At 48.8% G+C, this 27,934-nt stretch overlaps 1 protein-coding gene across 1 annotated transcript in view; it reads left to right on the forward strand.

Moving 5' to 3' along the window:
- Positions 1-1,158: 1,158 nt before the first annotated feature.
- The window catches only part of PPP1R36 (protein phosphatase 1 regulatory subunit 36), a 31,882-nt gene continuing 5,106 nt past the window's right edge, over positions 1,159-27,934 (forward strand). The window contains exons 1-7 of the mRNA XM_028744750.2: positions 1,159-1,531; positions 3,263-3,327; positions 4,237-4,332; positions 5,602-5,720; positions 9,334-9,400; positions 9,878-9,976; positions 12,164-12,304. Coding sequence (XP_028600583.2) covers positions 1,277-1,531; positions 3,263-3,327; positions 4,237-4,332; positions 5,602-5,720; positions 9,334-9,400; positions 9,878-9,976; positions 12,164-12,304 — 842 coding nt within the window. The 5' untranslated portion in view covers positions 1,159-1,276. The remainder of the gene's footprint in view (positions 1,532-3,262; positions 3,328-4,236; positions 4,333-5,601; positions 5,721-9,333; positions 9,401-9,877; positions 9,977-12,163; positions 12,305-27,934) is intronic.

Consider the following 27,934-nt stretch of genomic DNA (forward strand, 5'->3'; position numbering starts at 1 on the left):
CAGAAACATTTATCTTCACTGTGCCTCTTTCTTTTTACCCTGTTTTTGATACTGCTTTTGAAGCGCTGCCTCGACGCAACTCCAAAACCTCGTTTGTTTCCAAATCTGCTTCTCTTCTTGTTCTTGATAAATATGCGGCATTGCTGCCAAGGCTCCAGAATATCCTTGGCAGCCCACAATAGCAACTGCAAACACAACATACAGTGTGCTGTTGTTTAAAAAAGGTCACAGGGCGCAGGCAGAGAAGTAAGCCGAGCTCAGAGCCGGCGTTGCGCAGGGACCTGAGCCACCATCAGCAAGCTCTTTCAGCAGGGACGCGCGATTTAATGAAAGGAATTGGGGAGGATTTAGGTGTGCGAATGGGTGGAAACGTAAGGTGACACCCTCTTCTTGGGCATGAGTCAAAGTCATTCTGATGCCATGTTTGCAGTCCGCTCTACTCTCCCAGTGCAAGCCTCTCTGTGTGTGCATCAGTGCATAACAGCCAAAACCTCAGTGCAGGTAGCTTAATACATTTAAAGTTAAATACATATTAAACACGAACTAAATCCGATTTTGTAACACTGCTGCCAGGTTGGCACTACCTGCGGCAAGGCCCTTTTGGTAGTGGCTCATCTGTGGAAAACTCCCCCAGCCTAGGAGCATTATTAACATTCAGGGACTTAAAAAAACAACAACTACCACATTCCAGTTCACCCAGGCATTTGATGGCTGAAAACATCATTGATCCTGGCAACCTTGAAATCATGGTGTGGCTGTATGATTGTTTTAAGATGCTCAGTGTTAAAACATTTTTTAAAAATTATTTTTCAGTGGTGCTGCTTTGCTGCTTGACGCCCTCGGCTCCTTTGCGGAGGGAGGGTGGTACTGAAATTTAACGCGTAAAATAAAACAGATAAATAAATATTACACACATATATATGTGTGTGTGAGAGAAAAATGAGTGCAGGCAGTTTACTCAGTTTACTCAGAAAGCAAGCATTGTATTTGTGCCTCTCATTTTTTTTTTGCCCAAGTGCAATACTTTACATTTCTCCATGTTAAAGTTCAAATAAAGTTTAAAATAAAACAGATAAATAAATATTACACACATATATACGTGTGTGAGAGAAAAATGAGCGCAGGCAGTTCACTCAGAAAGCAAGCAATCTTGCTCAGAAGTAGCACCTATTTCTGAAACCAGTCAGTGTGTCGGACGGGCTATTTTAAAGGAAAGCCGCCTGCGACACGAAACGCGGGCGTCCTGTTCACACGTATCTGGGAAGGGGGTTCGCAAATGGGAGAATTTCTGAGGACGCCCTTTGGTTGGAAAAAGAGAGCCAAAAGCCACCACGCAGACAGACTAAAAAAAAAGGGGGCATGCCTGCCGCGTTGCATGATGGGACTTGTAGTCTCCAGCGGGAGAGCCGACCCTTCTATTCAAGATGGAAAGAGAGACAGAGAGCTGTTGCCAGGATACTCTCTCAGTAAACAAAGTGTCGCCATGTCTCAGCTACAGTTCCTGGAGCTGCCCAAGGGACATATAGTGCCTGTAAGTAAGTTTGCATTCCTGGATGTGTCCAGTTACTGTGGAACTTCTTGGGGGTGGGGTGGAGTTTGCAGATGTTCCTTTTTTTTCTTTTTTTAAAAAAGCCCAAGGTAGGATATGGCCAGGTTGGGTCTTGCACCCAGTGCCGGATTTACATATAAGCTAAACAAGCTATAGCTTAGGGCCCCGCTCTCTTGGGGGCCCCCAAAAAAATTTAAATGGAAAAAAACCTGGATGTACATTTCCAAAATATAAGATAAAAAACAAATACAATAAAACATACAGCAACACTGTTTTTGCATTATTAAGTTTGTTATAAATAAAAAAAACATTTTAAGTTAGAGCTTAATAATTATTTCACTATTAATATACTTCTTCTTAATTGTATTTCACCATTAATACACTTCTTCTTAATTGTATTTCAATTCAACAATTACTTTGATAAAATACATATTTTGTTATGTGCAAATGGCTTTAGATACCTATCAGGTCCATAAATTACCATATAGCATATATTCAACACAAAAAACAGCGACAATTTGTTGACAACGGACAGCTGGACATATAAAGGGCCCCATTACCTTCAGTAGCTGAGGGCCTCCCCAAACCTAAATGCTTGCATCTTTCATAGCTGGGTCGCCATGCAACCTTCACCTGTCAAAATCCCCTTTTCAAACCCAAATGTTAGAGGCACCCACTCTTGCATCCACAATTCAGGAGCTTCGTTTATTTACTTATTACATTTCTACCCCACCTTTCTTCCAAAAGCCCCCCAAAGGGCCTACATTGGGGACCCTCCGCCCCTCAGCCCTGTGAGGTAGGTCAGGCTGAGAGACCATGATGAGCTCCAAGATCGCCCAGTGAACTTCATGGCTGAGTGGGGATTTGAACCCTGGTCTCCCAGGTCCCAGGCAGACACTTTAACCACTGCACTATGTTGGCTGTCTAACCTTTTATGAATTAAATCTTACTTGAGGAATACAACTGGCTTGCATTATTATTATTATTATTATTATTATCATCATCATCATCATCATCATCATCATCACCATTATTATTTGTGTATCCCACCCAACTGACTGGGTTGTCCCAACCACTCTAGGCAGCTTCCAACATAATAAAACCTCAAACATTAAAAACTTCCCGAAGGGCTGCCTTCAGATGTCTCCTAAAAGCTGTATAATTATTTATCTCATTGACATCTGATGAGACGGCACCCCACAGGTCGGACAACACTATATGTGCTCATATATATTTATTCCGCCTTCCATCCCTATCCATAGTGTTTCTGATGGTCACAAACTTGAAGCAACCAGTCGGCATCGGTTGTTGCTGTTTTTAAATAGGCAGTTGGAAATATTCAGTCAATGTCTTGTTTATTATGATTAGGATTATTAGATGGACCACTGGCCTTTATATACACCGGTGGCCAATATTGTGGAAGCCTTTAGGAAAAGTTGTCTTTCTAAGGCTTGGTGGCTCACGACATCAGTCTTTTTTTAGAATAATACCATGAAATAATATCCCTGGAGATTGCTTGATAATGTCCCAGTGATTGTTACAGCCCTGGTTTTGGGCGTACATTAGATCACCCATCTTCAGAAGCACATGGCATTGGGCTTATCGGTCAGGCTTATGAGCTCGCTGGATTTTTGGAGCTGAAAATCGAACATGAAAATGATGAAATGGTTTAAATTAACGCCTCGATACTTGTGTATTCCAAAATGTTTGCAGTTCACGAAAGTTAACCCTGGCTTGTGGTACTGGAAAGATGACAGCCGAAGTCTTGAATTTGCATGGTAAGGATTCAGTGTCCCTTTCTGTCTGACTTGGTTGCGTTTCTGTTTGTGGTTATCGTGATTTCGTATCACTTGCCAGTGAGCTAGTTTATGAAGCGCCTGGCCTTGCAGCACGATTTCCCCCCCTCCATGCACAGTCCATTAAAATCAATAAAACCAATGGAATCTACAGCATTTCCAACAATAGCAGATCATAATCAGCAGGATGAAACCAATACATTTTAGTAAATAGAATCCTTGTTTTCCAAAAGCATGGAGGAACTGAAATGTTTTTTCTTTGCCTCTGAAAGGAGGCAAATGTCAGGCCTGATAGAACCCTTGGCAGGGATGGGAGGTAAGAAGAGGTATTCCACAGTAAACAAAGAGTGACAATTGAAAAGAGCCTGAGTTTGCAGGATGCCGCTCTTTCCAACTGTGAAAGCATCTAGTAGTATGCCTCATCTCTCCCTAAGTGCAATTGGTCCAAACATACCCATTCCTTCAATCTCTGCAAGAATAAAAAATGAAAACATCTCTGTAATTTTGAAGCAGAAGATACCCCACGCTGATTGGTTGAGCATGCTGTGATGTCATAAAGAACCATCTGTCCAATCCCTGAAGCTGTTTCCCCCTCGCCTTCGGTATTCATTTTTTTTTGGGGGGGGGGATTATTAAGGATGGAGGAGGAACAGATCAACTCAGAAATGTTGTGGATGCTGGGGCTTTGGAAAATTAAAAAAACCAAGTATCCCAGCTGAATTATAGTGGGCAGGGGCAAGATTGCATCCTAAACTGGCACTGGACTTGCTGCCATTCCTCTCTGCTGGGCTCACTCTGTGGTTGAGAGATGCAGGGTGAGCTCTCTTTCCTGTGTAGTTGTATGAATTGCCACTGCCATTACCGAAAACTCCCCTCTGTTTGGTATTGCAGTGCTCAGCCTAAGGAGGAAGATAAGGAAGTGGAGAAGAAGTCAAAGAAAGGGAAAACCATCCACTTCCAAGAGACGGCCACAAAAACGCCAGACAGGTGACCCAGTTTAAAAATCAGCAGAGCTTGAAATGCCCAGACTATAGTCTGTGGTCTTGGCAAGGGTGTAAGAAGTCCTGGATTCAAATCCCACGCAAATCCTGTATTTAGGGAAGGGAAGGGGAAGAGACTGGACGTACCTTGGGGGATGGAACATAGCTCAATGCAGAAGGCCCTAGGTTTGATCCCCAGCAAAGACCAAGGCCTGAGATCCTGGAGAGCTGCTGCCTGCCAGGGTAGGCAGTATTGGGCTAGATGGAGAAATGGTCTGAGCCTGACCTGGATGGTAAGGGAATCCCACTGATGTCACCAATTTATTTATTTTTTTAAAATAAAATTATTGGTTTTAAAAAGTTCTCCTTTGTGACTCTTGAGACAGGAGTTCCAATTCATTCTAGGTAGAGTGAGGTGGCCTGCCTCAAGTGCACCATTAAAGGGAAGCAAATGGTCAATTATTTGGTCTATTATTATATTGTTGCCATTGCCGTTTAGATTTTGTGCCCTAATGTCACGGGCCACCTCTGCCTGCTTAGCAGCAAACGTGTTTGGGCAAGCTACTTGTTTGCAGTCACTTCCCTGTCTGTAAAATGGGAACAATAGCAACACAACATCGCAGGCCTGCTTTTTTGCTGATGTGTACACCATACATACATCTGATGTATCTACCCTCCCCTCTTCTGCACCTGCATCCCATAATGCCTTAACTACAATTGATCATTTGAGGATCCACACCCTCAAATATGAGAAAGAACGGGTCCACAGGCCATCTGCATCGGTAGGATGGGAAGACGGCTGCACAAACTGGGCCATTTTCATCACTGTGTCTTGCAAAGTGTTTCCCCTCCAGGTCACATCCACACCATACATTCAAAGCCCTCTTATGCTACTTCCATCAGTCCGGGCTTCCCCCAAAGAATTCTGGGAACTGTAGTTGCTAGGAATCTCCTCTTGGAACTACAGTTCCCAACACCCTCAAACTACAGTTCCCAGGATTCTTGGGGGAGGGAGCTATGGCTGTTAAAGTGGTATGACAGTGCTTTAAATGCGTGTTGTGGATGTCCTAAGTGCCGCCCCTTTGTGGATATTAAATGCTCGAGAGACCAGTTAGGAAGCTTCATGTGCCCATAGAAGGCTGAATTCTGCCTTTGTTTTCAACGTAATCAAGGTTACCTGGAAAGAGAACATGCCAGAGTTTAGCTCCAGAGTTGCCTTGGCATGTGTCCAATTAAATGAAATGCAAGTCCTACCCACCCTCCATTTTATCTGCAGACCGGATCCTGTTTTTTTCCGAGATATCTTTGCCGTACGGAGAAGTATCCAAGAAGATAAGTCGCCCCGGCCGTTGAAGCGATTGCAAAAGGAACTGATTTCTCTAGAAGACGTTAAGTGTAAGTGTGGGTGCTGAATTGCCAAATTAGTTGCAGCTTATTGATCTTCTCTGGCATCCTTGAGATTGTTCCAAGGGTTGCTGATTTCAGTGTTATCCCGAGTCAACAGCACTTGTTTACTTGGCTAAATGGCTTGTGTCCAGCATACCTAAGAATCATAAAAATCAAAGAAATAGCTTCTTTGTCCCAGCTGTGGGAGCCAAGAGCACCGTCCACCTTAACAGTCTTGCACAGAATCAGCAACGGCAGTCCTATGCGCTACAGACCAAACAGGGAGTGGGTGTTTTGCAGAAAGGCTCCAGTCATGGAAATAACTTGAGTCATGCAAGATTTCCAGTCCATATGGAGCAGGAAAAGGCAGAAAGGCAACCTCCTTTCCTATATCGCATCATGGTGCCAGTCTCTTCTTTCATAATGGCATCTTCATAGCATTGGTTACAACATTTTACTATCTCGGATTGCACAAATGGGCTTCATTATGGTTTTTGCCCAACACACGTAGGTGTGGCCAAGGGTTTGACAAATGTTTCTTAATGGAGTGGTGAGTGGCAGTGTTTCACTTGGTCGTATGGAAATCTCTCTGTTTCTCTGTCTCTCCTGCCATTGGGATGTGATGTGAATCGGAGCCTATGGGAAGGGCAGAGAAGGTGCAGTAAGCCTGAATCTCAGGAGACTCAAACAAAGAGCACTGCATTTTGCTGTATTGGAAACAATAGGGGACTGAGCTGGAGGGGACATTTATTACCGTATTTTTTGCTCTATAAGACGCACCAGACCACAAGACGCACCTAGTTTTTGGAGGAGGAAAACAAGAAAAAAAAATATTCTGAATCTCAGAAGCCAGAACAGCAAGAGGGATCGCTGCGCAGTGAAAGCAGCAATCCCTCTTGCTGTTCTGGCTTCTGGGATAGCTGCGCAGCCTGCATTCGCTCCATAAGACGCACACACATTTCCCCTTACCTTTTAGGAGGGAAAAAGTGAGTCTTATAGAGCAAAAAATACGGTATTTAGTTTTGGTTAGTGTTAAATCTGGGCTCGTCAAAGAAAAGTCAATCATGCAGCACAAAAGTGAACCTGTGTTTATCAGTTCCTTGCCTTAATACCTATTCAAAAGTTCCTAATACTTATTCAAAAGTTCCTAAAAATACGGTAACTAGGGTTACCATACGTCTGGGGTGGAAATCGCGAAAATGCCCAGGAAAATCCGAACGTATGGCAATCTATTTCAGCAATGTCATTTCTGGCGAATAAAGCTCAACAACTCTGCCCAAAAAATGCTCACCAACTTTTCTTTCCGGATTTTCACTGTTTGAAACATGGTGGCAACCCTGATTAAAACATGCATGCCCCACCTTTCTTCCAGAAGCTGAAGGTAGCGTAGCACAACAGCAGCCTTGCAGGGTAGGTGAGGCTGAGAGAGAGACTGACTGGTTACCCAGTGTCTTTCATGGCTGAACAATTTGGTCCTGGGTCTCTCGGCTTTTACTCTTGACCCTTCAAACACTACACTACTCTGGCTTCGCCTGAAGGCATACGTAGCTGCTTTTGTGTATTTGCAAACAAAGCAAGTATTACAAAGGCACTATTTCAGCGCACTTTTGTTTGACTAAAGCTGGTTAATGCTTGGGAAAGCGCAGAGCAGGTAAGCACAATGAATGCAGCAGTGCGCCTAAAGTCATTCTCATGTGCTGCAGGTATACGCCTGCCCAGAGCAGACTATTCAGAATGCAGGGAGAGGGAGATGGAAGTGGGCATGTATTTTCCCTCACATCAGAAACTCCCTGCCTACCCGTCTCTCTGTTGTGTGGCCTTTCAGCTTCCTATGCCTGGCATGTAACCCCCCTTACGTTTCTTTATAAATAAGGTGTGGCATAAATCGCTAAATCAGTTGTAACAGTAATTTCTAAGCGCATTGTTTTCCTCTAGCATTTTAATGGTATGGCCCTAGGAGGACTGCCTCGCATTCTTCCTTTGAAAAGTTGAGTCAGCTTCGAAAAACGTTGCAAGACCTTAAATTTGGACTGGGATTCTGGAAATCTTTCTGGACAGGAAAGGCTGTCCACGCATAGGTCAATCCACCGTAGACAAGTTGTCAAAATGTGCTAGAAGCCGCACTCTTATGGAGATGGAAAACCCTGTGTCTGGGTAATAGCACTTCAGAGTAAACTGCAGGTGGGAGCAAACATGATTTAATGTTCTGCCATACAAAGAAGAAGAAGAAACCCCTCCACACTCCATGTAGAAAAATAGATGATGAGGAGAAGGCTAGACTAGTACTCTGTGTGTGTGTTTTTAAGCACATTTCCCCTTCAAAGGATTATAGGCACTGTTGATACATTTCCCAGCAACCCTTAACACACTACTGTGCCCAGAATTATTTGAAGGTTGTGTCTGTGTGCTTTGGATGTGCTTCAAAGGCGTGATGTGCCTACAGCCATTAAGAACCAAAATAGATGTAATTTGTATTTTTACAAACATGTGCATTAAGTGCAAAAAAAAAAAGCCCTAGTATTAATTTGGCCCCTTTCCCTGACTTGGTAGATTTCTATATTCAGGGACTGCTTTTGTACAGAGGAGCTTTCAGTCAAGCGAGTCTCACCTGCATTCTAAAGGTGAACCACCCAGACGCATTTTTACCGCCTCCATGAAAACTAGACCTGGGCGACTTGCTTATTCCTCTTGGGTCACGCCTGATGCAGCTTTGATAAACTCCAAGCCTGCCACAATAGTGACGTGCATCCATCACCCCACACATCTCCTGGTGCATAGCTCAGTGGCAGAGTTTTCCAGGTAGAATCCCTGGGATCACTGACAGAGCCCTACACCCAAACCGCACCCACTTCTGCGCTCGCTGGAAGGAGGCATGCTGTTATCTGAAGGTGAAACAAAGCAGGGCAAATAAAACCAACCCAAATTTAATGGGCTGTTTTCCTTACTCCCGTCTCAAGTTACACCAATCCCTTATAGGGCAGTCCTAAACATGTCTGCTTGGAGATAAGTGAATTCCATGTGATTTGTTCTTAGTAAGCGTGTTTTAGGATTCCATGTGATTTGTTTAGGGAAGTTTTTAATATTTAATGCTGTACTGTTTTTAACACTCGATTGGGAGCCGCCCAGAGTGGCTGGGGAAACTCAGCCAGATGGGCGGGGTATAAATAATAAATTATTATTATTATTCCCCAACCCCTCGCATAGCTCCCCTTAGAGCACATCCTTGGGGATCCTGCCATCTTCCATTCTGCTGACATGGCCAAGCCAGAGCCCTAAGGGTCAAAACAAATCAGAACTGGAAGCGAGTTCAGCGAATGTGATTTTCCATAAGTTCGACAAGGACCGGAGAGACTTGGGTTCAAATCCTCCCTAGCGTAAAGCTCACTGGGTGATTTGGGGACAGTACTTAATTTCTTCACAGCTTAGTTAACAGGGCTAGAGGGGGGAATAAAATAAGGTGGACCACCCTGAGCTCCGTGGAGGAAGTTTAGTCTAAAAATATAGGCAAACAGAACTCAATTTATGTAAAAACCTTCTCTGAGATAGTTTGCAGACACTTTGCAAGGATGGACGAGAATGCAGTGCTACAGATTTTTACAATTTTCATTTTGAATGTTTTCAGACGCTGCCCTGTTTCTGGCCCACGAAGACGATTCCTTTCGCATCCATTCTTTCTCTTTAGTTATGAGGTATGCCATTTGGTATTTGCATTTCACAGTGGGATGCTTTCACTTCATTTTTTAAAAAAAATAAATATATATTTTACGGCACCTTGTAAAAACCAAGTCAGATGTTAGCGGAGAGGTTGCCAAATCCTGTGTCATCAAGACCTGAATTCTGAAAGATATCTTTGGCATCTATACAATTCCGTAGTGGTACCTATTTATCTACTTGCACTTGGACGTGCTTTTGAACTGCTAGGTTGGCAGGAGCTGGGACCGAGCAATGGGAGCTCACTCCGTTGCGGGGATTCAAACTGCCAACCTTCTGATCAGCAAGTCCTAGGCTCTGTGGTTTAACCCACAGCGCCACCCGTGTCCCTATCGTGAAGGGTACCCAGGTGCCATTGCCCAGTGGGCCGCATTTAGCAAAAGAAAACTGCTCCCTTGTGAAGAAGTTTACATGGGTGACGTGGTGTTTTGCTCTGTTTTTAAAATCTGCTCTAGGTGCCGGCAGCTAGATGATTTTCTCATGGCTCTGCTGTACTATCTGAATTTTTATCTGGAAAAATTAGCCTTGGAGATGAAACCCAAATCTTTCATGGGGTGAGTAAAATCGCTTGGATGTGTGTCTTAAGCGGAGTCCCGTCATGTTTAGAAAGCGCTATTGCTCTATATATTCAGTGTCGGTGTGCTTTTCTTCAAGACCCAATTTGTGCTGGTTAGAAAGACCACAAGCCATGAGGCCTCAGGCCCAAGACCTTGAAGAGTTGCCAGTGCTCAGGTGACTAATGGATGAATAGTCTGAAGTTGGGAGTCCAAGACCATTTCCTGTGATTCTGCGGGACACTTGTCACATCCCAGGAGCTATTTGAGCCCAGTGTTCTTCAGTCTCCTCTGACTGGTTCCATCCTTCTTTCCTGGGTCGTTTCTGACTTTCTTCCTCCACAAGGAGACTTGAGTCAGTGCGTCTCAGCATTTTCAGGTCAGCCCCACCTCTCCTGTTCTCCTTCACGGCTGCGTTTGAGGTCAGTTCTGCATTGGTGGTTGTGGCCTAAGACCAGCGGAAGCTGGGGTGGTGGGTGTTGCACAAACTGTTGAAAAGTGGACAGAACTCTCCCTTCTTTCTCCACAAATGCACCCAAACCTACTTTCACTAGTGCCTTGGCCTGGGTATCTCTACTCTGTTGCCCCTTGCGTGTTGGCAAGGAACACCAACCTTCTTGCTTCCCGGGGGTTTTCAGGAGAGTCCGCAACAGGCAAAAGCTATTTCCTGCATGGAGCTCAGCCATAATGATGTCGTCCATCCCACCGCCCCCTTGTAACAGACTATTAGGTTGCCTTTCAAAATATAAATACCTTCCAAAGACAGCTTACAGAGTACAGGTCAAACAAATGAGTCAACCCAACTTTTGTTTGAATTGTCAGCTGCCTTATGCCCCAACACCTACCTGTTTTGTTTTGTGTTGACCCAGGTGAGATCTTAAACTAGACCATTTAGATTAGATCACCACCAACGCTTCCTTAGGTGTTGGGACATGGTTCTATGAATGTGGTTCAACAACATCTGGATGGCCACAGAGGATCCCCAGCCTTGAGGGAGGCCAATAAGGTGTGGCCATCCAAGATGTTGTTGGATCACATTCATAGAATCATGAATTGGAAGGGACCTCAAGGGTCATCTAGCCCAGCCCCCTGCCATGCAGGAATCTCGGCTAAAGCATCCATGACAGGTGGTCATCCAACCTCTGCTTTAAACCTCAAATGAAGAAGAGCCCACAACCTCCTGAGATAGACTGTCCCACTGGCATGAGAAAGTTCTTCCTGATGTTTAGTCAGAATCTCCTTCCTTGTAACTTGAAGCCACTGATTCAAGTCCTACCACCAGAGCAGGAGAAAACATGGCGGAAATGACGGGCAGAATCCGAGACCAGGGAGAAGAGTTGGTGGAAGAAGATTGGAAGAAATTTAAAGACTATCTACAGAAATATTGTAAAAATAATGAATGTTAGAATGATGTTGGATTGAAATTAAGTGGTTCCTAGCTGCAATGGTATAAAAGAATATGAAAAAATTGTTTTTTATAAGTAAAAATTTAATGTTATAACAATTTAAGATTAAAGATCAGGGTAAAATAAAGAGGGAAAGAAGCTGCTGAACCAATAAATTGAACTGGAATACAAAAAAGGGAGGTATGAGGAGGTCCGGGAAATAAGTAAATGAAAGATAAGTGATGAAAAGTTTGATTGTTTTTAACTATTTTTATTTTTTGTTTTTGTTTTTTGTTTTTCATTTTGTAATATTGTAAAAACCCTAATAAAAATTTATTAAAAAAAAAAAAAAACAGAGCAGGGGAAAACAAGCTTGCTCCATGATTCCCATCATCCCTGGCTACTGGGTCTGCTGGCCGAGTCTGATGGGTGCTGGAGACCCATCTGTGTTCTGGAGGAACACAGGTTAGCCACACCTGACCTACCTGGAGACATTCTAGCACACAACATCTTGGTCCTTCCTGCTCCTTATTTGCAATTACCCTACTGTTCTTTTGTATCACCTAATCTACTAATGATAGTCCAGGCATAGTGGATCTTGCTTGCCTGACCAGAGTCTTGCTAGGCAATCCCAGGGCGTGCCACTCCAGCCCTATGATTTAATGTTCTAATCTTTCTGTTGCTTTCTTTCATTTGGGTCAGAATTCCCTGGTGCAGACATAGTGTTCTTGATCGTCTAACCATGAGTGGGAGAGTGCTCTGTGCAATGCTTTTTTTAATGACTTGCTTCTTTGTTAAACAGGAAGCCCAGTGCCCTGGAAAGGAAAGAGATGCGGGAGAACCAAATGAAGCTAGCAGTGACCAAAAAGCATCTGGCCGAGCTGTACTGCATCCTCATCCTCGGGCTGGGAATGTCCGATCAGCATCACATGGCTTGCGGGAAGTAAGGAAACGGCTGCGCCCAGGAAGTGCTTTTCTGTAACGCCATCTGCTCTTCGCAGCAGATGTCTAGGGAATAGAACAGAAGAAGTAGGAACTTGGGTTTCTGAGTGGGTTGTCCAAACCCAATGCCCTTTGAGAGTCCTTTATGGAAACTGAAGGGGGATGTGCCGCCTGATTCTTAGTGTTTTCACCAGGAAGCAAATCCCAGAGAGTTCAGTGGGGAAGGGTTGTAGCTCACCTGGAGAGCACCTGCTTTGCATGCAAAATGTCACCGGTTCAATTCCTGGCATGGGAAGGGCTCTTGAGAAATCCTGGAGAATAGCTGCCAATTAAAGTAGGACAGCGCCTGCCAACCTAGCAGTTCGAAAGCACATCAAAGTGCAAGTAGATAAATAGGTACCGCTCTGGCGGGAAGATAAACGGCGTTTCCGTGCGCTGCTCTGGTTTTTGCCAGAAGTGGCTTAGTCATGCTGGCCACAAGACCTAGAAGCTGTCTGTGGACAAACACCAGCTCCCTTGGCCTATAGAGCAAGATGAGTGCTGCAACCCCAGAGTCGTCCGCGACTGGACTTAACTGTCAGGGGTACCTTTACCTTTACCTTAAAGTAGGACATGCTGATAGCTCAGTCGTGGGTAGAGTTGTGGGTTCAGGTTGGGCGAAGGTTTTCTGCATTGCAGGGGATTGGACAAGGCGACCCTCATGGTCCCTTCCTACAATTCTACGATTCTGTAGTGTGGATGAGCCACTGGCCTAACTCAGTAGAAGGCTTGGCTTGTTTTCAAGTAAGGTTGCATAACTTCCAGGTAAACCTGCACTCAGGAAATCTGTGCAAGGGTACAGTTTTGCTTTTTTTTAAGCAAAAAAATTATTGGTGCCGTAAGGTCCCAATGAACTTAGTGGGACAAATTCCAAAATAACATCAGTTAGGATCACAGGCTAAAATTCTCATCATTTTTCCTTAGAAGTCACTAAAATCAGCAGTCATAGCCTCTGGGTGAATGTGTTCAGGATCTGGTAGCATGCAAATAGCTGTTGCAACTTAACAAAACTCATTACAATATTTGCTATCAGATATCTGTGATTAGGGCTACCACTGTCGGCTGCCTTATCACAATGCCTTGCCAGAGAGTTTTGGGCTTGGCAATGGTGTGTTGGTAGACTGCACAAATCTGGCAATGTGCACCTGTGGTAAGTAATTTTTAGGCACTCTTACTCTTCTGAATAGCTAGGAAATACTTAGAGGGGGGGGCCATGCCTTTATTCCCACGCTCCTAGCAAAGGATGATCCCTAGCTGCCGCTGGCAGTTTGAGTAATTTTGGAGAGAGATACCTGAGTCTTAGCATTTACCTTATTTTTCACTCTATAGGACACACTTTTCCCCCTCCAAAAATTAAGGGGAAATGTGTGTGCGTCCTGTGGAGCGAATGCAGGCTCCTTGGCTTCAGGGTAAGCTCGGGGGGGGGAGTGGGAAGGCGGTGTGCCGCCTTTGCGCTGCTCCCCGACCTGGTCTTTGAGGCTTTTCCCTGAGGAGGGAGAAGGGACTGACTGGTCGTGTCAGTCCCTTCTCCCACCTCGTAGAAAAGCCAGCAGAAGCCGTGCGCTCCTTAAAGGGTGCGCAGCTCCTGTGGGCTTTTGCAGGAGGTGGGGGAATTCCCCCACCACCCGCAAAAGCACGCAAAAGCCGCACACTCTATAAAGGGTGTGCGGCTTCTGCTGGCTTTTCTACGAGGTGGGGGAATTCCCCCACCTCATAGAAAAGCCTGCAGGAGCTGCACACCCTTTAATGAGTGTGCCGCTCTTGGGGGATTTTCCTCGAGGAGGGACAAGGGACTGACTGGCTGCGTCAGTCCCTTCTCCCTCCTGTGGGCTTTTGCGGGAGATGGGGGAATTCCCCCACCTCCCGCAAAAGCAGGGAGGAGGTCTGGGAGAAGTGCACAGGCTGCACACAGCCTGACTGCTGCTCCCAGAGCTGTGTGTGTGTGTGGGGGGGGGGAATCATATTTTTTCCCTTGATTTCCCCCTCTGAAAACTAGGTGCGCCCTATGGTCAAGTGCGCCCTATGGAGCGAAAAATACGGTAGGTTGCTGGCTATTTCCCCTGGAGATCTGATGTGTGAGCAGCGGACTTTCCTCCATCTCTGCTCAATGCGTACGTTCATAAAGAAGGGCAAATATTACATGACAGAAGTTCTGGCAATTTCTTCCAAAGGAAATGAAACTTGAGTAAGCTCTGTGCCTCTGGAACATCTCAACACGCAAAGAAGTGGGACGGATTTCACAGTATGAAGAAGGTCACCATGGGGAGGGGCAAGTACTTTTTAAAAATTTATTTTAAATCCTTGGGCCAAGTCCCTTGCGGTGACTGCCACCTTACAAAGCCCATGAAAACACAGCAGCCCCTATTTCCCAGCACTGCTTCCACTCCCATTAAGGTTGCCATCTCCGGGAAGAAAAACCAGCGTAGCCTGCTCTTGCGAGTTTAGCAGATATTTTCTATGCAGAACTCAGCAAACAAGGCTTTTCATGCTATGGAGACAAAGACAATCTCCTTCTGCTTGCTGCAGATTCAGCGTCTGTTAAAAGCCACGCAACAGAATTTTGTTCAGAAGGCAATAAGACAGCTCCCGAACCAAAGCCTACCAGTCTTACCAGTTGCTCTAGAGCAGGGGCATTCAGGCTTCAGGCTTGCTGGATCCATTTTGTAGGTTTTGTTTGCAAGAACCTGAAGAAGGACCAGGTACAAAGGGCATGTGTTGACATCTCTCTTTCTCAAGAGACAATGGAGTGTCAGGAGGCGAAGTCAAACCACTTTGTTAGCAGCACCAAGCGACCTCCCCAGGGCACAAGCCTGGGCAGTGTGTCTCGAGATCCTGGGCTGCCCAGACGACAAGACACCACCCCTTCTCAGACTCGTTGATGTGGTCCAAAGGAAAGCAGAGCAAGACGTTTGGCACCAGCTTGGCTGCAGGAGTTGCCGGAAGGCGCCATCCAGTCGCCTTAGGGATTTCACTCTGGATTTGTGTAGGGTTTACTCCTGAAGACGTCCCACAAGGCAGCGGAGGTTCAGGACCAGAGTTTTCCTTCTCATAGATGGCTTACAGTTAAAATTAAGGAACGGGGTGCCTCTGAGCCAAGGGATTTGACCTGAGCTCATAGTTCTTTCCCCCCAAACCTGTTCCTGCTTAGCTTTGTTCATTTCTGCAGCCTGATTTAGGGTTTTAAGAGTTTTAAACAATTGGGAGTCTTGCAGCAAGCTACCCACCTATTTGCCTTCTGCTCAGGCCTGCTCTAGAGAGTTCCCCTTCTTATGTTCTCTAGCCAATCTCTTCAGCTGGCCTCTGTTGCAGCTTGATCAGTAGGCATTACCAGGTGGTCCTCTTGTGTTGTGAGAAGCTTAATCTGCTGGTTTCTGCTGCTAAAGGTGCAGGTGCAAGTCAGGCTGATCCTTCACTGCCCCCAGGCAGCTAATAACACTAATGGTGGTGGAAAGAGGACTGGAGAGAAGGGCTGGTACTGGGGAGAAGAGATGGCATGCTTGAGCCTTGGCCGCTTTGAATCACTCACTCTCACTGGCTTTCTTCCACTATGTGGCTTCGAAGGGCAGGAAAAAGCCCCAAACTCTTATATAGTGGTACTTCAGGTTAAGAAATTAATTTGTCCCAGAGGTCCGTTCTTAACTTGAAGCGTGCTTTTGCTAATGGGGCCTCCTGCTGCGTGATTTCTGTTCTTATCCTGGAGCAAAGTTCTTAACCTGGAGCAACCACTTCCTGGTTAGCAGAGTTTGTAACCCGAAGCGTCTGTAACTCGAGGTACCACTGTTGTTGTTGTTGTTTAGTCGTTTAGTCATGTCTGACTCTTCTTGACCCCATGGACCAGAGCACGCCAGGCACTCCTGTCTTCCACTGCCTCCTGCAGTTTGGTCAAACTCATGCTGGTAGTTTCGAGAACACTGTCCAACCATCTCGTCCTCTGTCGTCCCCTTCTCCTTGTGCCCTCCATCTTTCCCAACATCAGGGTCTTTTCCAGGAAGTCTTCTCTTCTCATGAGGTGGCCAAAGTATTGGAGCCTCAGCTTCAGGATCTGTCCTTCCAGTGAGCACTCAGGGCTGATTTCCTTCAGAAGGGAGAGGTTTGATCTTCTTGCAGTCCATGGGACTCTCAAGAGTCTCCTCCAGCATCAATTCTTCGGCAATCGGCCTTCTTTATGGTCCAGCTCTCACTTCCATACATCACTACTGGGAAAACCATAGCTTTAACTATATGCAAAGCACAGGTCAACCTTGGCAGGTCATTTCTTTGACTCGTAAATGTTTTTTGAGTCGAGTTTATTTCTCCTGCAGAAGCTCGGGCATCCTTTCTTTGAGCTTCGTGATGGTGCAGAGCAAGAGAAACAAACAGCGGCAGCTTTATTTCAGATTGGTCACACTCCCCAAAGCTTGCATGGCTGTTTTGTTGTTGGCAGGAAGCTCATGCTCCGCGTTCAAAACCAAAGCCGCGTTTATTCAGCGCGAAAGTCCCCGTGGGGATTGGCCTTCCTGTTTAGCTGGACGTGACCTGCTGCGAGGGCCTGCTGGCCTGTGCTTTTTCAGAAAGCCCTTGAGACTGCCGGAACGGAGAGAGGAGAGGTTGTCTCGGCAGCTTTAGGAGAGCACCCTTAAAGACGCGCAGACTCCCAGCCGGAAAGTGAAGGCTGCCGGGGAGCACATTGCCCAGGAATGAGCTTTTATTGATATGAGTCCAGGGAGAAGCAGCAGGACTCAGCCAAATTAACTTGCAGGAAGAATTCCAGCGAGGCCTTAGCTGGGGTTAGCAGACTTGGCAGGAACACAGAGTCCCCGAGTACCATGTTTTACAATCTCTTCTGACTCAGTGTGTTCCTGTGGAATCAAGAGTTTTGTCCCCCCCCCCCCGTTCCCGTCCTAGGGTTAGGATTTGAGTGAGGGGCTTGGGCACTTGAACCTTGGAGGGCCTCATAGGGTAGAGCAGGCAGAGGGACATCTGCTGAGGTGCGTGGAGCAAGAAAATGCCCCAGAGCTCATTGAGGCGTCTGGCTTGCAGCTGCTTTGGTCCATGAAAGGTTTGGGAAGGTTACAGACAACCTGTGCTGCCTCAGAGCCGGCTGTGCACAGAGTGAAAACCAAGCAGACAGCGCTGGCTTCCGGGTCGTAGGAAGCTGCCTCAAAGGAGATCCATTTGATCATCATGCCCACCTGTTATCTATTCTGACTGGCAGTGGCTCTCTGAGATCTCAATCCTTTCCACCTCACCTGCTACGATTAGACCCCTTTCAACTTGATATACTTGGGACTGAACCTGGGACCTTCTTCATGCAGAACACCTGCAACACCTGCTGCACTCTTGTGCTACGATCCCAGCAGCTGCTCAACCCTGCCAACCTCAGGCACCACCCATGATTTTTAAGGGTACCTGCAATCCCTAAAAGCAGCTTGGCACCTTGGTATTATTTGTGTTCCCTCTCCTTGGGCCGCCTAGCCTGCCAAAGGACTCCCCTTGTGCGGGGAACAGGTACTCAGCACTTCCACATTTCTTTCTTTCTTTCCTGCCTTGTGTTGAAGTGCCAAACCCGAAACAAGGGACACGCCCTGACTCTGAGCTTTGTTCTCCTGCATGTGCATGCACTTTGAATCTTCAGGAAACTGTGTAAAAAAGAATTTATTTCAAAATAGTACAACAGGTGTAGTCAGAAGGTTCTTTTTTATTGTAAATAAAATCATCTTCTATCTCTTTTTCTATTTCTTTTCTTTCTTCTTCTATATTCTTTTGTATAGTTATAATTTGTAATGTCTGAAATGTAATTTTTTATATTGTATGTATTTTAAGTTTTTTGTATAATAAAGGTTGAAATTAAAAACAACAAACAAACAAACAAAGAAAACAAACAAACAAAAACAGAAGGCGTCATGTCCCGGGTTCAGTTCTTTATATTTGCAGCCAATTGATACGAGGCAGTTGGGCTGCCAACACACCTGAGACACAGGAGAGCCGCTGCCTTCTGCTTCTGCAGCAGCAAAATCTGTGTGATCTTGGGCGGTGCCTTGCCACCCGCAGGTGCTGCACAGCTGCAGGTTCAGCAGCGTCCTGTCAGCCATCCTCGTCGCTTGCGGCATAGGGAGTTATTTTCCCTCTTCTTGTCGATTCGGCAGGGTGAGCCGCACCAACTCCGTGGTTAATTGTAGGCTGAGTACAGTCGGTGGCCCAGCCCAAAAATGCTGTGCATGCAAGAGTCAGCATGACAAAATTGTTCAGTGACCCAACCAGAAAGCCTGGCTCTGAATTCCAAGTATTGCAAACACACACACACACACACACACACCCCACACCCCCTCCCGATTCAGCTGCAGGGATAGAGTGAAAATAAATACAGGGTGCCACCTTTGCATTCTGTACCTTATACTTGCATGTTGGGCAGAAATTCAGAGGTGTAGCTCCCCCCATTGCTGCATTTTTTCATGAAAAGCCAAATGACTTGGGATTTTTCAGCATCTTGAACAGGGCCCAGAAAACAACTGGCAGCCAGGAGGCTGAGAAAGGCTGCTTACCTGGTGGTTAATTTTTAAGGAATATAAGTAGACAGCTCACAGAGCGTTTGTTGTGGGGGAGGAAGGGAAAGGAGAATGTTAGCCGCTTTGAAAGGCGGGATATCAAATCCAAACTCCTCTTCTTCTTCTTATCTGCCCCTGGTCAAAAGAGCCTTGAATTCCACTGTCAAGAAAAGAAAGAAAGAAAGAAAGAAAGAAAGAAAGAGCAGTGCTGAGCATAGAGATGCCCAACTGCTTCAGGCAACCTGAAGGGAGCTTTGAAAACTGGCATAGAGAACTTTAGCACACGTCTGAAAATGTGAAATTTCAGGAACTATATTCCTGGGGAAGGTCTGTAGCTGCTGACTGCTAGAGCCAATCCTGAAGGTGGCAACATGAGAAAGGGGCCTTTTCTGCCCTGGCTCCCCATTTGGGGACTCCTCCACCCAGGAAAACTCGCTTGGCACCTTCGTTCCATAACTTTAGGCACCAGGCAAAACCTTTCCTCTATAACCAGGCCTTTGGCTAATTAAACAATCTGTGGTCTTTTAAGGGGGGGGGGGTATTGTTTTGTTATTATGTTACATATTTTTGTGTTTTTATATTGTGAACTACCTTGCGATCTTACGATGAAGGGCAGTATATAAAATTTAACAAAATAAATAAATTTAGAGTGGCCTATCCTGGCTGGAGCTGATGGGAGTTTTAGTCCAGAGTTGAGGTTAGGAAGGTTAAGCCTAAAACAGGGGTGCACAAACTTTTTTCAAAGAGGGCCAGATTTGATGAAGTGAACATGTGTGAGGACCGACCAAACTTGTTGAGCTTTTTTTAAAGGATTTTACCTCAGGAGATACACTGCCACAACAGGGGCCGGATTAAACCGACCGGCGGGCCAGATTAGCCCCCCCGAAACGGACTAAGTCACCAGCCCTTTGGGGCCTAAGAGCGATATATGTAATTGTCAGAGTTGCTTCAAGATCCTAGCTCACAGAGGATCACGCTAGCCAACGGTCATTAAGTAAAAGTCTTTATTGAGTTACAGTTTCCATTCTCAAGCTGCTGCGTGCAACTCTACGTCTAGTAGCTAGATCGGCGAAGCTCCGTCTGAATCTCCGCCCCTTGTACACCAACTTAATATCCTAGCCCTGCTCCACCTTTTCCGCCTGACTGTTCTTCTCTGGGTCCCTCTGCCCCCCTGGGTCTCTTCCTTCCGGGATTCTTCTGACGCTGACCCCCCGGACCCTCCTGTCTCCTTGCGCCGGGCTTTAGGACCCGGCTCCCCCTCCGGGCTGCCCACTGCGCCGCCCTCCTGCGCATTTGAACTTGGCGCGCGCGCCCAACCTTCCACCTTCCGTCTAACCGTCTCTTCGCTCCCAGATGGAGGCGTGGCCACCCCTGACTCGTGCCCTCCCTCCTGTTGTGAGCTGCCAGCGCTTGCCCCCTGGCTCCCTTCCTCTTCCCTGTTCTCTGGCGGTGACGCTGGTCCCGATCTCCAACTGCTCTCCTCTGAGTCCCCTCTGGCTCTATCTTCCTGGGGTGCCCCCCTAAACTCCCCCCTTGCCTTGGCCACTGGTGCTCCTTTCTGTGAATCCTCCGATTCACTGGAAAGACTCGGAGATCTCGGGTCGTCGTCATCACTCATCTTTTCTTCTGCCTCCTCCCCTTCGCTCTCTGTTTCCTCCCTTGCCCTTGCCTCTGCTCCTGAACCCCTGACATCCATCCCCCCCTCGAAGCCCCCCACTCCCCCTTCCCCTCCTTCCGGTGCTGGAGCTGGGTGCTGCTGTGTCAAGGGGACGAATGTCGGGTACCGTTCGCTTCCCGTAGCGGGCCTCCATCCGAAGTCTTCCGGTTCTTCCTCCCTGCTCTCGTCGACGACGGTCACCTCTGCTTCCATCTCTGTGCCGCCGTGCTCGAAACCTGGGTCGTCCCCGAAAACGTCCATGTCCGTCTCTCCCTCACTGCCTCCTGGCGGCGTTGCTCGTCCTGGACCTTCTTGCCACTTCCTGCGCCACTGCTCCTCTGGTCTGTCGTCCCACCAATACGAGGGTTCTGAGGCAGATCCCGAGGGTGACCCCTCCGGGGAACGGATGTCTCGTGTCGGGTCCTCGTCCGAGTCGAACCCCCGGAACGTGCTGGCCGAAAGCGTGGGCGTGAAAAGCCAGTCGTCGAAAAAGTCTGCTGGCATCGGTCTATGTGGGAAGAGGGCATGAAACTCGTCTTTGAGCAGAGGTTCGTCCAAGGCGTAGCCCGGCACCCAGCTGTTCGCACTGGCCGGGGTGCCCTCCTTGGCGAGAAAGTATTCTACCCCTTCTTCCCCCCATCTGGAATCCAAAATTTCTGTGACTTCGTTGATGCGCTCCTTCTGTGCCACTCCTGCGTGCCCTGTTCTGTCTCTGACCGGACTCGGAGCCGTTCCGGGTTCCTGAAACCTGTGCGGTGCCTTGTAGGGAGTGAGCACCGATCTGTGGAACACCGGATGCATTCTGGAACCCTCCGGAAGCGCCAGCCTGAAGGCCACCGGGTTGACCTGCTCTTCGACTTGATAGGGCCCCAGTTGCTTATGCCCTAGTTTCTTCTTGGCCAACGACCTGGCCGGCACTGCGTGGGCTGCTAACCAGACCCAGTCTCCCACGTGGAGCTCTTCGCCAACCCTTCTGCGTTTGTCCGCTTGTACCTTGTATGCGTGCTTGGCCAGCTCCAGGTGGCGCCTCAGCTGATCGTGGACTTCCTGCAGCTCCGACGCGAACGCATCTGCCGTCTGCGGCTCCCCCTCCCCCAGCCTTTCCAGTCCTGGGAAGGTTCTGGGGTGCCTCCCATTGTTGGCGAAGAACGGCGTGACCCCCGTGGACACGTGCTTCGTGTTGTTGTAGGCGAACTCGGCGAGCGGCAGGTAATCCACCCACGTCGCAGGCTGTTGATTTGCATAACACCTCAAGTACTGCTGCATGATGGCATTGACCCGCTCCGCTTGCCCGTTGGTCTGCGGGTGTCTCGCCGACGCCAGGTTGATCTTGACGTTCAGGAAGCCCATCAGCCTCTGCCAGAAATTCGAGATGAACTGCCGCCCCCGGTCGGACAGAATAGACCGTGGCAGACCGTGAACCTTGAACACGTGGTCTATGAACAGTTTGGCGGTTTGCTCCGCCGTGGCCACCTTCGCACACGGAATGAAATGTGCCATCTTGGAGAACAAGTCCACCACCACCAGCACTGCCGTCTTGCCCCTCGAGCTGGGCAGATCCGTGACAAAGTCCAGGGCCACTCTCTCCCAAGGTTCGACCGGAGTTTGCAGCGGTTCCAACAGTCCGGCCGGCGGTCTAAGCACTGGCTTCGCCCTCTGGCAGGTGTCACACCTCGCCACGTAGTCCGCGACCTCCCCTCTCATTCCAGGCCACCAGAAATCCCTGGCGACTAATTCCACCGTCTTCTCCTTTCCGAAGTGCCCTGCAGTGGGCGCGTCGTGCAGCTGCTGCAGCACCTTGGCGCGAAGTTCGTCTCCCGGCACGTAGATGGCCCCTTTACGGATGAGCAATCCATCTCTTAGCTGGAAACCGTCGGCCGCTGCCTTGCCCCTTTGCACCTCTGCCATCTTTGCTTGCGCGAAGGAGTCCCCCTGCAACGCTCGTCGCACCGCCTCCAGATCCACGGTTGCCGCGGCGCACGCCCACACTGTTGGTGCGAAGATGTGCATGGCGGCCGCTGGCGTTGCGTCCTCCAGATACTGTGGCTTGCGAGAGAGAGCGTCCGCCATGATGTTGGTGTCCCCCGGGACATACTCTATTCGGAAGTCGAAGTTCGCAAAGAACTCAGCCCAACGTATCTGCCTTTGGTTCAGGAACTGTGCCGTGCGCCAGTGCTCTAGGTTCTTGTGGTCCGTGCAAACCTGCACCGTGTGCTTGGCGCCGATCAGAAAGTGCCTCCACGCCTTGAACGCTGCATGAATGGCCAGCAACTCCCTGTCCCATATGGTGTAGTTCTGCTCGGACTTGCTGAGCTTCCTGGAGTAAAACGCTCCCGGTCGCCACACCCCCTGCGGGTCTTTCTGTAGCAGGACCGCCCCCACGGCTCTGTCCGAGGCGTCTGTCTCCACCCTCATCGGCTTGCTGGGGTTGACATGAAGCAGCTGCTCTTCCGACGCGAAGAGACGCTTGAGTGCCTGAAAGGACTGTTCCGCCTGCTCTGTCCAAATGAACTTCTTTTTCTTGGAGCTAAGCGTGTCAGTGATGGCCGCCGTCTGCATAGCGAAGCCCTTGATAAACTTGCGATAGAAGTTCGCAAAGCCGACAAACCGTTGGACCTCCTTCCGGTTGCGCGGGCTCTTCCAATCCAACACCGCTCGAACCTTGGCGCTGTCCATGGCGAGCCCCTTGTCAGACAGCTTGTAGCCCAGAAAATCCACCTCCGTCACGTCAAATTGGCACTTCTCCAGCTTGGCGTAGAGCCTATGTTGCTTTAGCCTGTTCAGCACTTCCTTGACGTGTTTGTCATGCTCCTGTTGCGACTCCGAAAAGATCAGGATGTCATCTAAGAAACAGACGCACGTCTTGTAGAGAAGTCCCGCCAACACGTGATGCATGAATGCTTGAAAAACGTGGGAGCCATTTTGCAATCCAAAAGGCATAACTCTATATTCGTAGGTCCCCAGTGGCGTGAACATGGCTGTTTTCCACTCATCTCCCTCCCGCATGCGAATGAGGTTGTACGCCCCTCGCAGGTCCAACTTGGTGAACACTCTGCCCTTCCGCACCTTTGCGAGGAGGTCGTCAATTCGGGGCATGGGGAAGTCCGACGGCTTAGTCACACTGTTCAAGATCCTGTAATCCACTACAAGTCTCTTTTGGGGCGTATCCCGCTTCTTAACGAAGAACACCGGGCTGCCTCCCGCCGCCTCGGACTCTCGGATGAAACCGCGCTCCAAATTATGATCTATGAACTCTTTGAGTTCTTGCAGTTCGTCCTCTGACATGGAATACAGTCTCCCCTTAGGCAGCGCCGCCCCTGGCAGCAGGTCAATCTTGCAGTCATATGGCCTGTGAGGGGGTAGCCTGTCTGCCTCCTTCTCGCAGAAAACTTCCAAAAATTCTGCGTACTTGTGGGGAATCGCTTGCAGCGTGCCTAGCAGCAGCTGTGACTCTTCTTCCTCTCCTTCCTGCCTGGGCACGATGCAGTGTTCAGCACAAAAGGAAGAGCCGAAGGTCAGCTGCCTCTGGTACCAAGCCAGCGTTGGGCTGTGCTTGTCCAGCCAACTCATGCCCAACACAATGGGCGTGTCCGACAATTGAGTGACGTTGAAGCTGATGACTTCTTTGTGATTCCCAAGTCGCATCACCATTGGTGGCGTCTGCTGCACCACTTGCCCCCCTAGCAGCTCCCTGCCATCCACCGTGACAACCTGCAGGGGCAGTGTGGCCGGCAGCAACTGTATAGCATGCTTGTTGACAAAGTCCTGCCCTATAAAGTCCGCATTGCTGCCTGAGTCAATGGTGATTGGCACGTCCATGGTGATGCCATTGGGCAGCCGGAGTGATGCGGTGAGCCTCACCACTGGTTTGGGCGGGAGGGGGTTCACGGGCTGTAAAATCCCTGGGGACTGCCTCATTAATACGTCTGGCTGGGCCCCAGTGCCTCTTCCTCCAGCCAGACTGCGTCGTTTCCCTGCTGTGGTTCTCCTTGCTGCGTTGCTGCAGTCGCCATTGCTGAGGCTGCAGTGAGCTAGCGGAGCCTCTGGGGACACTCTTTCGCCATATGCCCTGGCTCCTCACAGACGTAACACTTCCTGTTCCCTCTAGGAGGCTTCGCTTTCACTGCTGCTGGTGCTAGGGCTCTGGTTGCTGACTGAGCCCTGGCACCTCCAACCTCCCTCGGTTCAGCTCCTCCTCCTGGCGGAGGCGTGGATTGCGTACGTGCTGCTTCTCTGGGAAAGAAGGAGGAGCCCCTGGCTGGTTCGCGCCCTCCACGCCCTTCGTCCCTGCTCCACGGACGTCCTTCCAGCCGTACCCCCACTGCCAGCGCCCTCTGCACGACCTCCTGGGTGGTCCGGGGTCTCTCCCCCCTCGCAATTTCATCTTTCACAGAGCTGTTTAATCCCTCCCAGAACAGGTCTCTTACAGGAGTCGCATCTCTGTCCCATTCTAGGGCACTGGCCAAGGCGAAAAAGCGGGCATGGTACTGCCGTACGCTGGCCCTTCCCTGCTTCAGTCCATGAATCTGTTGCCGAGCAAGATCCACGTCAATGCTTGATAAAAAACACCCATCCATCGCTTTAATAAAGGCATTCGCATTTTGGAGCGCCGGATCGTTATCCCTCCACAAATTGCGCAGCCATGCCCTGGCATCCCCATGCAAATAGGACATGATGAATCCCACTTTCTCCTGCTCATCTCTAAAATCTTTATTCAGCAGTTGCAGTGCACACAGCACGTCTGCTCTAAAATTGGGATACTGTTGCAGGTTCCCATCGAAGTGAGAGACCAGACCGCCTGTGCGTCTCCCCAAACCAATCCCCTCTGGTTTGGGTGTCTGTTGCCCTTGCTTCGTAAGCACTTCCAACCTGACCTGGAGATCCCTGTAGGCGGCAGCTGCGTCCTCCTCTCTCTTCCTGGATGCGAGAGCCTCGGCATTCAGCTGTGACACTGCTTCTCTGAGTTCCGCTATCTGCTGTTCAGCCGTCATGTCGGCTGCCGTTCGTGAGCTCGCTAGTAGGCACCTGCTTCTCTCCTCTCCTCGAGGCTGTAGATGCCCACAATTCTTGGAGACGGAGCTTACTGTCAGAGTTGCTTCAATATCCTAGCTCACAGAGGATCACGCTAGCCAACGGTCATTAAGTAAAAGTCTTTATTGAGTTACAGTTTCCATTCTCAAGCTGCTGCGTGCAACTCTACGTCTAGTAGCTAGATCGGCGAAGCTCCGTCTGAATCTCCGCCCCTTGTACACCAACTTAATATCCTAGCCCTGCTCCACCTTTTCCGCCTGACTGTTCTTCTCTGGGTCCCTCTGCCCCCCTGGGTCTCTTCCTTCCGGGATTCTTCTGACGCTGACCCCCCGGACCCTCCTGTCTCCTTGCGCCGGGCTTTAGGACCCGGCTCCCCCTCCGGGCTGCCCACTGCGCCGCCCTCCTGCGCATTTGAACTTGGCGCGCGCGCCCAACCTTCCACCTTCCGTCTAACCGTCTCTTCGCTCCCAGATGGAGGCGTGGCCACCCCTGACTCGTGCCCTCCCTCCTGTTGTGAGCTGCCAGCGCTTGCCCCCTGGCTCCCTTCCTCTTCCCTGTTCTCTGGCGGTGACGCTGGTCCCGATCTCCAACTGCTCTCCTCTGAGTCCCCTCTGGCTCTATCTTCCTGGGGTGCCCCCCTAAACTCCCCCCTTGCCTTGGCCACTGGTGCTCCTTTCTGTGAATCCTCCGATTCACTGGAAAGACTCGGAGATCTCGGGTCGTCGTCATCACTCATCTTTTCTTCTGCCTCCTCCCCTTCGCTCTCTGTTTCCTCCCTTGCCCTTGCCTCTGCTCCTGAACCCCTGACAGTAATCTTCAGAGACATCTCTTGTCACAAAATGGCAACACCGTCCCCCAAAACAACATTTCACAGAAGCCCAACTTTCTCTCTGAGGATAAAAGGGCCCGGAGAGAGAAATTCTGCTTCAGCCCTAGAGGGGAAAATGCACACAAACAAACTCTACTCTTTTCTGGAGGGTCTCATCCTGCCCCCCCCCCACCTGTGTGATTCCCAAACTTTGTGTGTGCAGAGCCAAAGTGTGGTGAAAATCTTGGAACAAGGCAGAGGTGAAGTTGCAGAGGGGCCCTTAGATGGTATTTGCAGAGGACCTTGCCATTTTTTAAACGGGTTTTGTAGATTTCCTTCCCCTTTTACTTTGTTAGTGCTTTACACAATGAGGAAGGAACCAGGCATATCTGGCTCGGGGACAGGGTTAGGTAATATTTATTGCTGCCAGTTTCCTCTGGGGCAAATTTACATAAGGGGAGGGGAAGGATCTGCATTTTGTTCTCGCACATGCGTATATTAAATACACATGTTTAGTCAAATTTAGAGATCTTCCATAAGCCAGGAGGACACTCTTGGTTTGAGACTGGGAGAGCGGCAAAAATAGGCAAATGATTTAGGAATGCCAACTTGACGGAGCTAAAAAAAAACCCAAAACCTGGCCAGCTTCACTGCCATTAACACCAGTTTGATTTATAGCTGAAGCTTTTCATGGAATGGGACTTAACACAATTGCCTCCTAGTACAATGTGTTCTATGTGGGGCTTTCCTGGAGTTCTGACTGGTGCAAAATGCTACAGCTAGACTTGATGGGATCGGATGACCACAGTCATGTAACATCATTGCTTGAAAGCTTGCACATATGATACCATGCCTGGTTCAAGGTTCATGCATTAATTTAAAGGTAAAGGTAAAGGGTCCCCTGACCATTAGGTCCAGTCATGACCGACTCTGGGGTTTTTGCGCTCATCTCGCTTTATTGGCCGAGGGAGCCGGCGTACAGCTTCCGGGTCATGTGGCCAGCATGACTAAGCCGCTTCTGGCAAACCAGAGCAGCGCACGGAAATGCCGTTTACCTTCCCGCTGGAGCGGTACCTATTTATCTACTTGCACTTTGACGTGCTTTCAAACTGCTAGGTTGGCAGGAGCAGGGACCGAGCAACGGGAGCTCACCCCGCCGCGGGGATTCGAACCACCGACCTTCTGATCGGCAAGTCCTAGGCTCTGTGGTTTAACCCACAGCGCCACCTACATCCCTGCATTAATTTACAAAGCCCTTAAAAAATTGGATCCAGAATATCATAAGGATTGGTGAATCCCTTACATCCCAGCCTGATCACTGAGATCTTAAGGAAGTCTCTTGTTGGTGCCCCATGGCTCAGCTTGCATGGCTTGTAACTGCTAGAAACCATGTCGCCTGGGTTGGGGCTGAAGCCTGAAATTCCCTCCCAACTGAGATTAGACAAGGACCCTCCATGTTGAATAATTCCTGGATGCCAAGATCCAGGTTTGGGGCAAATACTTAGTATGCCTTCTACGTTGCTTCCAAATTCCCTCACTACCCCCCAGCATAGGAAAAGACCACATGTTCAG

Source organism: Podarcis muralis, chromosome 1, assembly GCF_964188315.1.
Source record: "Podarcis muralis chromosome 1, rPodMur119.hap1.1, whole genome shotgun sequence".
NCBI lineage: Eukaryota > Metazoa > Chordata > Lepidosauria > Squamata > Lacertidae > Podarcis > Podarcis muralis.